Here is a 13,413-nt window from a genome sequence, read left to right on the forward strand (position 1 = left end):
TGACCTTGAGAGGAAGCTGTTCCTAAGATAGACCTAAAAACTTAGTAATTTCAGGACTCTCCTGGCACCTGACTCCCACTCCTTCATTTCCTACACACAGTAGTCACTCAAGCCTGTCCATCCGACTCCAGAATACCTTTCATTTCTGAATTCATCTCTCTTCTCCCTCCCCTCTGCCACTGTCCCAGTTCAGGCCCTATCTTTCTGGGTGGGTTAATAACCACAACACCTCTTCGCCAGGTGCTGCCCCCTATGGGTGCTCCAGCTCTCTGCACTGCAGCTGGAGTGAAGTTGGAAATGACTCCCCAATGGCCCTTAACCGAGCTCCTTAACCTGGCTTAGGAGTAGGCCTTTCCCTATATTCATTTGTCTCTTTGGACTGTTTTATCCCGTGTCTCTCCACCTCACTACCCATGCTCCAGACCTACTGGACTTCTCATTTATTCCACGCCTGCCATGATATATGTTCTCTACCCTGGCGCCTCTGTGATTCCCGTTTTTCTGCCTGCAGAGCCTTGAGCCTTCTTTGAAGCTCGGTGGGCCCCTATCAATCCCTGCGTGTATGTGCAGCCCTCTCTGATGCTTCTCTGCCCACTCCCCTTGTACAGACAGAGTTAGCCAGGCATGGTGCTGTGTAATTTATGTACATTTTGACTTTGTTATTTAATCCTTACAATAACACCAAGATGAGTCATTTGCCCAAGATCACAGAGGTAAGAAGAGCTGGGCGTGTGTGCGCACAGGCAGGCACACACACACGCGTGCGCGCACACACACACACACACACACACACACAGCCTGACAGCCTACAGTAGCCTCCCCCACAGGCCTGGATCCACATGAAAGCTGACTTGTTAGCAGGGCTGCCTCTGAGGCTTCAAAGATGAGGGCTCTTCTACTCTCTCCCAGCTTACAGGTAAGAGCTCAAACTCTGGCATCAGACAGACCCGGATTTGAATTCTGGTTCTGCCCCTGTTACCTCTCTCAGCATCTTCCCCTGGGCAATGGGATAACTGTGATGCCTCCTAATAGGAAGGTGGTCAGAATTAATAAGGACTATAAATGAAGCACTTGGCACAGTACCTGGCACAGAGCAGATGCTTCATAAATGCTGCCTTCTAATAACTGTCATCTCTGGGTCTCAGTGAGGGGAAGGGACAAAATGGTATCAAAGCTTTGCTTCAGCTCGGTCCTACCCATGGTTGATAGAGCTCAGTGAGCTCGGCCAGGAGCAACTTGGCCTGGATGCCACCCTAGCACATGAGGGTGCACCTTGTCTTTGTAAATAACAAATAAGAAGCATTCTCATTTCACAGGCAGGTGTGACATTACTCTCTCCCATTACTTCCCTGGGTCCTCAAAATTCCTGAGGGTAGCAGGTCATAGATTATCACCCCATTTTGCAAACAAGAACACAGGCCCAGGTGATGTCACCAGGCCAAGACTGCACAGCTACATGTTGTGTGAGGTGGGATGTCAACTTGTATCCTGGGCTCCTCAGGAAAGAGGCCAGAAGGACTTAAAGCAAACAGGAGGACATCTCATGTTTGGTGAAATAAATCTTCTAAACTCACACAGCAGGGGGAGGGGCTGGGCTGGCTCAACGGGATCACCGAGCCTTTAGAGTCTGCCCTCACCTTGCATTTCTCCAGTCCTGGGATGTCTCAGCTCACTCATATTGACACTGAGTCTGGCTGCTTAAAAGGGTATGCAGGGCAAGCCATATGGAAATCAATGCAGCCAGAGCTGTTTATTGCAAATAAATTTGATTTCTCACTTAATGCAGCAGTCATTCTTCATAACATGTGACTGGTATCCCATGGGAGGGCTGGCCCAGCGGAACAGGAATATGGGATGGGGGTGGCGAGCTGGGGAGTGGACAGGACAGGAGTGGGGAAAGGAGATCAGAGGGAAGAAAACTGGACATGCAGGAAGTGTGGCATGCAGCGAGGGTGGGAAGCGGACAGAGAATTTAGGCTACAATTTAGAAGGAGTGAAAAAGAGGAGGGCAGACTGGACTGTGGCACATAGGGGTAATATCCAAAATATTTAACATCTGATCTGGCCCAGACCCTGGCCAGTGAACAGCCCAGAGGTCCCTGTTGTGCTGAGCCTCCTGACATTAACTTTTCAGCAACTGCATCATGTAGAGACTGGGAGGTGATTTCATCATGGGGGGTGGGGGTATTGTAGGGAAGAAGCTGAAACAGGCAGAGCAGAGGCTGGGGGCACTGGATATGAGGAGGCTTGGGCATCAGTTATTTACCAGGCAGTAGGGAACTATTTCATGACTTTAACTGCCTTGCTGGCAAGTGCCACACCCCCACCCAGACTGGAAGAGGGGACCCAAGGCCCTCCATTCAATTTAGCAGACATTTATTGGGCACCTCTAAGTACCAGATGTTGTTCTAGTCACAGGGATTTAGGAATGAGCAATGCATGGCCCCTGCCCTGTTGAGGTCATCATCAGTGGAGGAATCCAGACCTTAACTCTGTGTCGGATGACTTGGGCCACAGACCCTGAGGAGCTCAGAGGAAGAGCAGTGACTTCTGCACAGGGTGCAGGGTTAGGGGAGACTTCGCAGCAGAGGTGCCATCTGAGTGGGCCCTTCCTTAAAGGGTGGAGAAGATTTGGACTGGTGGGGAAGGGGCAGAAGGAACTATCCAGGCACAGTGAGCTCAAAGGACAGCAGGGAGTCCCGGGGTAAGGGACCAAGTGGGAACACCCCTCCTCACTCCCTAACCAAACTCTCCTTTGTTTCCTCTCAGGAGCCAATTTCACCCTACGCGAGCTGGGGCTGGGGGAGGTGACACCGCCTCACGGGACCCTGTACCGCACAGACATCGGCCTCCCCCACTGCGGCTACTCCATGGGGGCCAGCTCCGACGCCGACCTGGAGGCCGACACCGTGCTGTCCCCTGAGCACCCCGTGCGACTGTGGGGCCGGAGCACACGGTCAGGCCGCAGCTCCTGCCTGTCCAGCAGGGCCAACTCCAACCTCACGCTCACCGACACTGAGCACGAGAACACCGAGACCGGTGAGTGGGCCGCCTGGCCTGTGCCGAGCTCCTGGGGTGCAGGACCGGGGTTTTAATTACATGATTGATTTTATGCTCCGTTGCTTGGGGCTCCGGTGAAGTGGGTGAAAATTGCTTCGCTCTCAGTGGTCAAAAGTCAGAGCCTCTCGCACAGTCACATGAAATACCATCCAGTCAGTGCCATGACAGAGATTGGGTCTCTGCTCTTTCTTTCCTGATTAGGCCGGTGCTTAAGGGGTGGGCTTATTGCTCACAATGTACCTGTGTGTGAGGAGGGTGCTAACCCATCCCCCACAGCGTGACTGCTAGGGCCTGAGCCCCGTGGGTCCTGCCTGAGTCCTGCTCGAGCAGACGCTAGCCTCCAGGTGCTCGGCAGTCCTGGGCGATCACCGTGGACGCCGCCCCACGCCAGCATCTTACACTGATGAGTGGATGGCTGCCGAATGTGGCGGGATAACTTAAAAGCTGAGGTTTTGCTTGAGCTTTCCGGTATCTGCAGATCTGGGGAAGTGTTGGGCGTTCTAGACTCCGTATTCTGCTCTCATCTCTGCAGCCTCTTGTCCCAAGGCCTCCTTTCTCCGGTGTAGGAAGGGGAGTCTGGTTTCAGAATTTTCCTCCTTACTCTTGGACCTGAGCGCCCTGCAGGCTGCTGCCGGGGGAGTCTCCCTTTCTCTCGTGCTTTGTGCCCCGCCAGTCACGGGGCTGCTGTGCGGACCCAAGTGTGCCCTGAGGAGGGTCCTACTGGAGTCTGGCAGTGAAGATTCAGGGAGGGTGGCAGAGACCAGCGACAGCCCCTCTGTCTGGGGGAAGCTTTTGCTTCTCAGAAGTCCAGTGAGGGGGTCTGCTGGTGCTTCCACCCCAGGGTAGGAAGGAGGGTGTGGGAAAGGCAGTCTGGATGAGAACTACAAGAGCCAAACCAGGCACCAGGGCACCCTACTGGTTTCCAGCTCTAACTTCAGAGTTGAAGGCTTAGGCAGATTAGCCTCTGAAAAGGATGTTCCAGCTGGGTTACAGAGGACACAGTTCCAGATTTGGGACCAGGCAGAAGACCAGGTGAAGTTATGGTCAGATGAGAAATTTATCTCCTTAAAGAGTCAGGTGCAGCAGAATTCCATATCCATTTTACCACTCCTCCCAGATAACTCAGAGGTTTTCCTAGGGAGCCTGTGCACCTGTCTGAGGGGTGGGGGAGATGCAGGTCCTGGATACTGGTTTGGCAGTGTTACCCTCCCTTGACCTCAAATCAGCCCCCTGAGAGGGCCAGTGAGCTCATCACCTGAAGGAGCTCCCCTCTCTGCAGTGGGGAGTCATCCACACACCCTCACCCACCTTCCCACCAAGGCCCAAGCTGAGCCAGCAGCCCCTCCTCTCCCCGCCGTCACCATGCACTGAACCATGACACCAACATGATATGTGAGGCCTGTACATTAGGAGATAGGATTCTTCTGTTCCATCACTGACCTGAGATGTGGTACCAGATAACTTGGATCCTTTCTCTGGACCGACCTCAGTTTCCTCATCTATAAAATAAGTGGTTTGAATGAAATCAGAATTTACTGTATTCTAAGAATATTAATAGTTCTTAGATGGGGGAGGAGAATTACTCTGTGGTCCAATAATGTAGGAAACACTGGGTTAAAGGAATTTAAGTCAGTTTCTTTGTGCAGGACTTTTCAGAGCTTTTAAAATAAGTTAATGTGCATGCTAATGGATAGATTACCAAGGAAGGATAGATGCAACATTCCCCAAATTGATCTGAGCATAGAACCCTTTATTCCCAGGGCATCTGCTGGGGACAGTGTTCTAATGAACACTTTTGGGGAATAACTGAGCTGAATGATCTACAGGTCCATTCAGATCTAGGATGCTATAATCTGAGTGCTTACATTAAGGTGACAGTGCACAAGAGGCAAATGATAACAATAACATTAATAGCTCATAGCAGCTGCTGATTAGCAGAACAAGCACAGTGTAAATGCTTTAGTTACATGATTTCATTGACTCCCCTACAACCCTTTGAGGTAGGTTTTATTATCCCCCCTCCCCAGTACAAAACAAGGAAACTGCAGCTCCAAGAGGTTAAGCAACCTGCATAAGTCACACAGCTAGCAAGATGGGACTTGAACCTGGGCCTGTGTGGCTCTAAAATCTTTGCTCTTGTCGCCCTAGTTATAGCAAATTTCTTCTATAGCCAAATACTTGGGTTGTTTATTGTTTTGAGGTCTTCTTGCCATGGTGACAAATGATCACTTTTCCATAAAGTCATGACAGTGAGGTGCACACCACCCACGATATTGTATGTTCCCTGAGAGCTGAATTACTGCTGAATTAAGCCTCTGTTGGGTGATAATGACATAGTCAACAAGCCTGAAGAGCCTCGGCTTTTGATAATGGGGACAGGGACGTGGCTGCCTGCTTCCCTGGGTTGTGCCACCCTCTCCTGATTACCCATTTCTGCACTGCCCACCACACTCCAAGCCTCACTGTACTCAGGGAAGGTGGGCATGCAAAGGAGGTGGGCACGGGGACCTAACAAAGAGCCCCTGGATTCCCCAAACCCAGACACCCCACGGGTACCCACACACTTGTCTACTTTCTCCCAGTTAGGAAGTTAGATTAAGAGCTTTGTTATCCTGGAGTCTAAATAATGACAGTGACTCGTACTAACAGTAGATGAGCCATAGGAATGGCTCCCTTTCATCCCCTGATGAGGTTGACAGTGCTCGTGTTCACACCATTATCTCCTCAATTGACAGCTGAGGATGGGTTCAGAGAGGTGATGGGTACACAGGCCTCATCCAGTTGAGCTGGAGCCAGGCTCTCCTCCAGTCCTGGGTCTTTCTCTTCCTCTCTTCTCCCTGTCCCCCCACTCTTTAGTCTTCCTCCCATGATCCCCCTCTCTTTCTCTCATATTCATCCTGGCCCCAGTTCCCCTTTTTCTGTGATGAGAACTTAGGTCTTATGATCAGAACTGGGCTCAATTCCACAGGACATGTAAAGCAAACACATCACAGTGTGGCCACTTTTCAGGAGTAGAGAGAAGACACGCTGAGGGCCTACTGCGTGTCAAGCTGGTGCACATGTGTGATTGATTGCCTTGAATCCTCATGACAACACCATGGTATTTCCATCACCCAGATTGGAGGACTGAGGCTCCAAAAAGGTCAACTGACCCACCAGAGATTGCACAGCCAGTGAGTCATCTAGTCGGCAAAGCTCGAATTTGAATTCATATCTCTCTGATCCTGTGGTGTGAGCCCTTTGCCCAGCTCCACTGGAATCAGTAAGAGTGTTGGACTCTCAACTGAGGTCATCAAAATGTGTAACCAAGATCTCAGAGCTCCTTTCCAGATGCAAATGCAAAGCATAATCCCCAGCAACTTCCAGCCACAGGAACCCGACTCCACCTCCACCCACGCCTGGCCTTGCATTAGTCAATAGTAATTGTCAACAGTATTGATAGCGGTGGAGGCTTTTGCTAAGGTCACAGTGATGCTGCGTGCAGCTGCCATCAATAATAACTTTTATGGGGTCCATTAAAGCCAATTTCTGCCCCCAAAGGTTAATGTCAGCAGCTTTTATGTCACTGCTTAATATCCAAAATAAATACAGAATTGACTGGGTAATGTAAACACAAATCTTCCTCTTCAGGGCCTCCAGGCAGCACCACCCCCCTGGCTTCTCCGGCTGAGTGGGGCCAGCAGTCTGGGAGACAGTGAGGAGGAGCCCGTATCATGCCAGGCACACAGTCGGCATTCAATAAATGTTCTCTAGAAAGCAAAAGTTGCAATGTGAGCTCCATTTCCAGCCACAGGGTCAAGTTGACACAGTGTCTCTGTTGTAGATTCAGTCTGTAATTTGTTCTATAATTACTCCAAGCTCCTTGAGTGTGCCAGGCATTGTTCTAGAATGGAGCATCTAGATGGATATCCTGTGATATGACAGCCTTGTGGCACAATCTATAACGGAGGGGTAGCAGGCAGTGTCACAGACTGGAAAGAACAGTGGGTCCAGAGTTAGTGAGGACACCTGGCCTTAAATCCCAGCCATGCCGTGTCCCAGCTCGGAAACCTTGGGCAAGTCACCTCACCTCCCTGAGTCACAGTTTCCTAAGACAACATGCCAGTGGTTACCAAGGGCTGGGAGAGGGAAGAATGGGAGTGAGTGTTCAATGGGTGCAGTTTCCGTTTGGGATGATGAAAAAGTTCTGGAGATGAGCTAGTGTGAATGCACTTAATGCCACTGAATTGTACACTTAAAATGGTGAAAAGGATTATGTATGTTTTACCACAAGAACAACATCAACAAAAATGAGCATGTCTTCTTTTTTCCTTGCTGTGTTGCTGTGAGCTTGTACTACGTTGATGAGGTGTCTGGTCTGGTCCTTAATTCATGCTAGCTATTAATATTAATTTTTTAAAGAGCTGTGGGATGACAGTGAAAGGAGCCATTCGTTTGGCCCTGGGAGTGCACAGGCTCAGTCTTTCATCGCGCTCAGGGTCTGCACCGGGGCCTGAAGGCCAAGCAGGCGGTCCCAGAGCATAAGGGGCTGAGAGGTGCTCCCGGGAGAGGCGACTGCACAGGCCCACGCGTGGAGCCGAAGAGGCATGGCGGGGCTGGAATAGTGGGATTCACCAGCGCTTCAGTCCCAGGGGCAAATTGAGAAATTCCCTTAGAAAAGAAACAATGAAACAGAATCACAGTTACCCCAAAATGATCAAGCAGCCTGGGGTGTCGAAAGGGAAGTTGTTGGTTAACCTAATTAAGCAGTCAGATTGCTTATTCAGAGTCAGGAGATTAGGTAGGTTAGCATCTCCAAAGCACAGTGGAAAGAAGCTCATTACCAAGTTAACTCAACTCATCCTCTACCCTCCCTGGCTCCATGCTCATGAGACTTGGTTTTAAAAATCTATGGGGCCCGGCTGGCGTGGCTCAGCTATTGAGCGTTGACCTATGATCCAGGAAATCGAGGTTCGATTCCCTGTCAGGGCACATGCCCGGGTTGCGGGCTTAATCCCCAGTCGGGGCCGTGCAAGAGGCAGCCGATCAGTGACTCTCTCTCATCATTGATGTTTCTATCTTCCTCTCCCTTCCTCCCTCTGAAATCAATAGATATATTTTTTAAAAGTAAAAATCTATGGGTGATGTGGGGTAGGGGTGCATGCAGACCATTGCCCAGGGAGCCAGGGGAGGGTTCTGAGCTGAGGAGTGACAGGGTCTGACACTTGCACAGCATCATACCAGAAGCAGCACTGAGCTCTAGTGGCCTATGTTGAAGTAGAAGGCCGCTGCAGTCATCCTGGAGACAGGACAGGGGCGCAGACCAGGGACTCAGGCCAGGAGAAGAAATGGAGGCAGTGAGGATGGGATCAGTACCTGGTAAAAGGAACAAACTGTCCCTTCCCTACTGCACCACAGCGAGAAAGACCTCAGTACTCTTAGGTTCTGTGACCAAAACAGGCTCCCAGGGGAGGGGACACATCTGATTCTTCTCCTGGCCTCACAGCTTCTTGGCCAGTTGCAGAGTTCTTTAGCACTGGTCTGTCCCACGCCATATTCCACACTCTTCCCTTAGTTCATGGCCTTGGTCATGACCTACACCCCCTGCCCGTTCCTCCTACCATCCTGCATCCTGCTGCTGATCATCTTGGTTTCTGACCTTGCTGCCCAACTCCCACTCCCAGCCTTGCAGTACCTCCCACACGAGGCACTTGGCACCATCTTTTTTCGTTATAATCTGGGCTTCCCTTGGGCCATAATTCCAGCTCTTCCTTCTGTTCACCTGCCTCAAACTGCCACGCTGAAGTTTGACCTGGGGCCTACTCTCCATAGCAGTTGGGAGAGGACTTGAAGAGGCCTGGCCTGGTTTAAATGGATCCCAAATCCATTCCCCACTGGTGAGCTCTGTTGCTCCCCCTGGTGGGCAAGTTCATACTAGTACCAGAGCACCCTGCTTCTGTACTGGGAGGGGGAAAAGAAGGGGAGATTCAAAGCTACACTAAATAAGGATAGATTGCATTCTTGAAACTAGGTTAGGACCTGCTGTGTGTGCACAGAGGTGCAGCAAACCAGTTTTGCTTTTAATTTGAGCCAACATGACTTTCAATTCCAGCAGAAGCAATGATGTGCACAATGTCAGACTTCCTACCAGAAGACATTTGCACGGCATTTTTTTCCCCATCAGTGAGCTCAGCTTTGTCCAGGGAGAGCAACTCCTGGGCCTCTTTCAAATTCATCTAACCCAGGATGACTTTGGGAAAGAACAGAATAACCGGTGGAAAAATAGCTTTCTACCCTCAAGAGCCTAATTCCAGGGCTGGGTGTGTGGAGTCTGGGGATAAATCTGATTTCAATTTGGGGCTCTGTTACCAGTCGCAGTGTGACCTGGAGCAAGTCACTTCCTCTCTGGGCATGAGTTTCCCCATCAGCCTAACAGGGTCATTGGAATCAGGCAGCAAGATAACTCTGAAGGAGAATGGACTTTGGAGTCAAACTCAGAGTTCCAGCTCAGCCACTTAGGTACTGGGTGGTTTTGTGCAAATCGTTGAATCTCAGTGAGCCTTGCTTTTTTCATCCGCAGCATGGGAATGAATGCATGGCTACCTCCTAAAGTTGTAATGAGCACGAAAGGCGATTGTGCACCTGAAAGACCCAGGACTACATTTTCCTAACTGTGGGTCGTAACCAATCCTGAAATCGATGCTGTGGCTCAGCACCATGATTTGAAATAAATGGAATAAAGAAGAGCAGAATAGAGTACATACTTGTGAATTTTTATTTTAGTGATACTTTACACACAGCACTTGTACTAGATCACCACATACCATGTATTTCTTATTGTGAGTTCAGTAAAAAAGAAAGAAAAAAAAGTTTAAAAGATGGTACTTGCTTATAGCAGGACCTTGAGAATGTTAATGTCTTTCCTTCAAGAATCCCTCAGTCTAAGGATTCTATGATTCACGATGTCACCATCTTGTTTAAAATTATTGGCAGTATTTTTAGGGCCCCCTACTGAGAATGAGTGTATATCTGTGCAGGGTCTCAGGAATCAGTCGAAAGAAGCTGGGCCCTGGGATCAGATGAGCTTGGCCAAGGTCACACGGGTTATATAATGACAGGCCTGGAATTCCTGCTTTGTAGAACCTGGCCATCTCTTCCCCTCTCACCCCCAGTTCCTCCTGTATAAATGGCCATTGGGGTGACTGATGAGCCTTAGGTTAGTTAGGAGCTATGAGGACAGCTGGGAAAGTGCCCTAAACAGGAGGAGCTGACCTAGGAGAATACAGAGTCTGGGAAAGTTATCATCTCAGTTCACGTAACCAGCTGAATCTCTCCACTTAGCACAAGGCAGTTGGAGAGGAATCCGGGGCAAATGTACCTGAGTACCACCTGCAACTAGGATGTCCCCCCAACCCTTGGATCCTTGTCACAAATTTAATTTCACACTCATCAACCCAGGCAGCTTGACCACGATGTGGAAATGACTCTTTCCTCTGACATTGGGCTGGGGGGAAGGCATGTGCAGCAAGGTGTGGGGAAGGGCTGCTGGAAGTTCGCATCGGTTCGTTACAGGTAGCACAGTGCCGGGAGGGTGACAGTGATCACCCATAGGCTCCCTGGAACCAGGCTCAGGGCAAACCTCACAAAATACCTTTTTCGAGAAGAGGTCTCAAAGAAGATCAGACCCTCCCCCAAAGTCTTTCCAAGATGACAGGCCCAACTCCCTCTGATGGTGGGGAGCAGAAATGGTGAAGGAAAGGAGCGCTGAACTATCAGTTGGAAGCTTTGGACCTGACTCGCAGCTGTGTGGACTGTATGGGAAATACAAGCAGGTTGTCATGGCTGAGCCTGTGGGGATGAAGAGGGCAGGTGAGGCCAGAGAGGACAGCTGGGCTCTGCCGTGGCAGGGGGTGGTTCTGAGCTGCTGATTCAAGAGTTCGGCCTGTTTTCTGAAGATCACAAGGATCCACAGAAAAGGTTTAAGCAGGGAGGCCAGAGATGGCAAATTCCTTCCCTGATTCAGCCGAGGACATCAGTCTCTAAGTGATGGTTTTCCCACTTCATCGATGATAAAATTGCCCCCTCCCCAACAGACACACTGTGGAGAGAACTGTGTCCCTCCTTAAATTCATACGTTGACACACTACTGGGGCCTTCAGGAGGTGATAGGGTGTGTCCTCAGGGTGGGATTAGTGCCTTTATGGGAAGAAGAAGGGGGAGAGAGCAGCCTCTCTTTACTCCCCAGGACCCAACCATGCTGGCACCCTCCAGAACTATGAGAAATGGATTTCTGTTATGTAAGCCGCCCAGCCTGTAGTATTTTGTTATGGCTGCCCAAGACAGGCCCCAGAAACTTAAGTAACTTACCAGCCAGGAAGCCACAACACTGATACGTAACACAGACTGGGCTATTGCAATCCAAAGCTCTTACTCCGGCCATATCGCCTCATGGAGCCAGCAATGCAAAACTGCTTGAGTGAGCGACTGCCAATGCTTTTGTGGGTTAAAAAGGTGCCAAGATGCCAGACTATCCCCTCAAAAAATAACAGTAACTCACATTTATAAGCACAGATTCTGGTGCCAGACTATCTGGGTTTGAACCCTAGCTTTTCCACTCGCTAACTGTATTACCTTGTATTACACAAGGCATGTTTCTTAATATGTCCATGCCTCAGTTTCCTAACCTATAAGATGGGGCTAATTCTACTATCTGCCTCCTAGTGTAGTTTAAGAATTAAATGAGCTCAGAGAGTTTAAGCACTTAGAATGGTGCCTGGCACATAGGAAGTGCTACACAAGCACATGCTGTTGTTATTATTATTAATTGTACAGCACCTTGTGATTTACAAGGTGTTTTCACATCCCATTTAACATTTGCAGCAACCTTTGGGGTAGACATCAGTCTTTTCATTGTTTGGAAGTGCTCTGAGATCACACAGCTGGCAGTGGGGGAGGCGGGATTCAGCCCGGGTCCCTCTGACCCTGCACCACACTGTCTGTAATTTCATCTGGCAGCCGGTTAGCCTGGCTCTCTCTGCCAGAGATGACCCCCAGCCAGCAGGGCCCAGTGTGAAAAGACTCCAGCCGGCCTGATTTTCCTCAGGCCAGTTCCTCCCAGTCTGCCTGGGAGAAGGATCTCAGCCCAAGCTATCTGTTCAGGAAGAAACTTCCCTTCAAATAAAGAGCCAAACTCTTTAAGTTTCGAACCCTGAAAAGGACTTTTCCTTACACTGCTGCTCAGCAGCCAGGCTCCCAAATGAGTTTGCTGCGCTCTGCTTTGAGGGACCTTAACTACAAAACAAATTGCTTTCCTGAGTGTGCCTCCGAGAAGGAAATCACCGAATGGAGGAAACCGGTTTCAAAGTGTGGTGCAAACCAAGGGAAATTGTTTGCTGTTCCACTTGCTTCGAAGGATGGAAGGAGGAGAGAGGAGCCATCCTGGGTGTGAAGTGGGCTGTGAAAATGCAGAGGAAGGCTCTTCAAGCAGGTGCCAAAGGGGCTCAGGCAGAAGCTAGCACATTCCAAGTGAAGCTGGTGGGGCCCCCTCCCACCCTGCTGCCTCGTGCCTCATGCGATGACCAAAAGGGAGAAGCTGCTTAAGCCCAAAGGATGCACCCTTCTTTCCACCTGCATTCACAGCTTTCAATACTTCATCACCTCGGCCCTAGAGTTAGCAGTGCTAAAAGATGCATTTTATTTGGAGAAAATAATGTGTCATTTTTTACCCCAGGTAAATTTAAAAAGCTTTTCAAAAGTCTACTCTGGGATTGGGCCACTATTATTCACATTCAGGGAGTGTGTAATAGCTCACAGTGTCCTTTATTGCCCAACATTTCATAAATTATCACATCAGCTCCCCGGTCCAGGGCACCCGAGCCCACACCTTGACTTTGAATGGATCATCACACTGGAGACGGCAGGGGGCGGGGAGTGTCGGGTTTAAGGCTCAGTGAGTCACTAGCAGGACTCACTGGACTCAGCGTATAGTGGGACTCAGAGTAAGATTTATCGTCAGAGCAAGAGGATACAGAGCAAACCAGCACAGGGAAAAGGCACAGAGGGCAGAGTTCGGAGGAAGCCAGGCACCAGCTCCCCAGAGTCCTCTCCTGCAGGCACTCGGGATGCCCCCAATTCCTCCAGCAGAGCCATGATGCAAATACTGTCCACCAGGGAAACTCAAGAGAGACCGGTGCCCAAAGATTTTATCAGGGGTCTGGTCCCAGAGGTACCTCTGCCTAGAATATGCCAAAATCCCAGAATCTCAGAAGGAAAGCAGGTAGTCAGCACAAACCTCATTATTGCACACACAGTCTAGGCACAGTGAGCCGCTCTTACCATTCAGGGAAAGTTTTATGTCAGGTAAGGAGCTGTTTC

The 13,413-nt window shown here is 50.0% G+C and overlaps 1 protein-coding gene across 2 annotated transcripts in view; it reads left to right on the top strand.

The window, feature by feature from the left end:
• Positions 1-13,413, top strand: part of TENM4 (teneurin transmembrane protein 4) — a 2,309,694-nt gene that overhangs the window by 1,972,971 nt on the left and 323,310 nt on the right. For both annotated transcript variants that reach the window (XM_081155445.1, XM_081155446.1), the window contains one exon: positions 2,770-3,039. In XM_081155445.1, the coding sequence (XP_081011571.1) occupies positions 2,770-3,039 (270 nt within the window). The remainder of the gene's footprint in view (positions 1-2,769; positions 3,040-13,413) is intronic.

This window comes from Miniopterus schreibersii (genome assembly GCF_964146895.1).
Source record: "Miniopterus schreibersii genome assembly, chromosome: 12".
Lineage (NCBI taxonomy): Eukaryota > Metazoa > Chordata > Mammalia > Chiroptera > Miniopteridae > Miniopterus > Miniopterus schreibersii.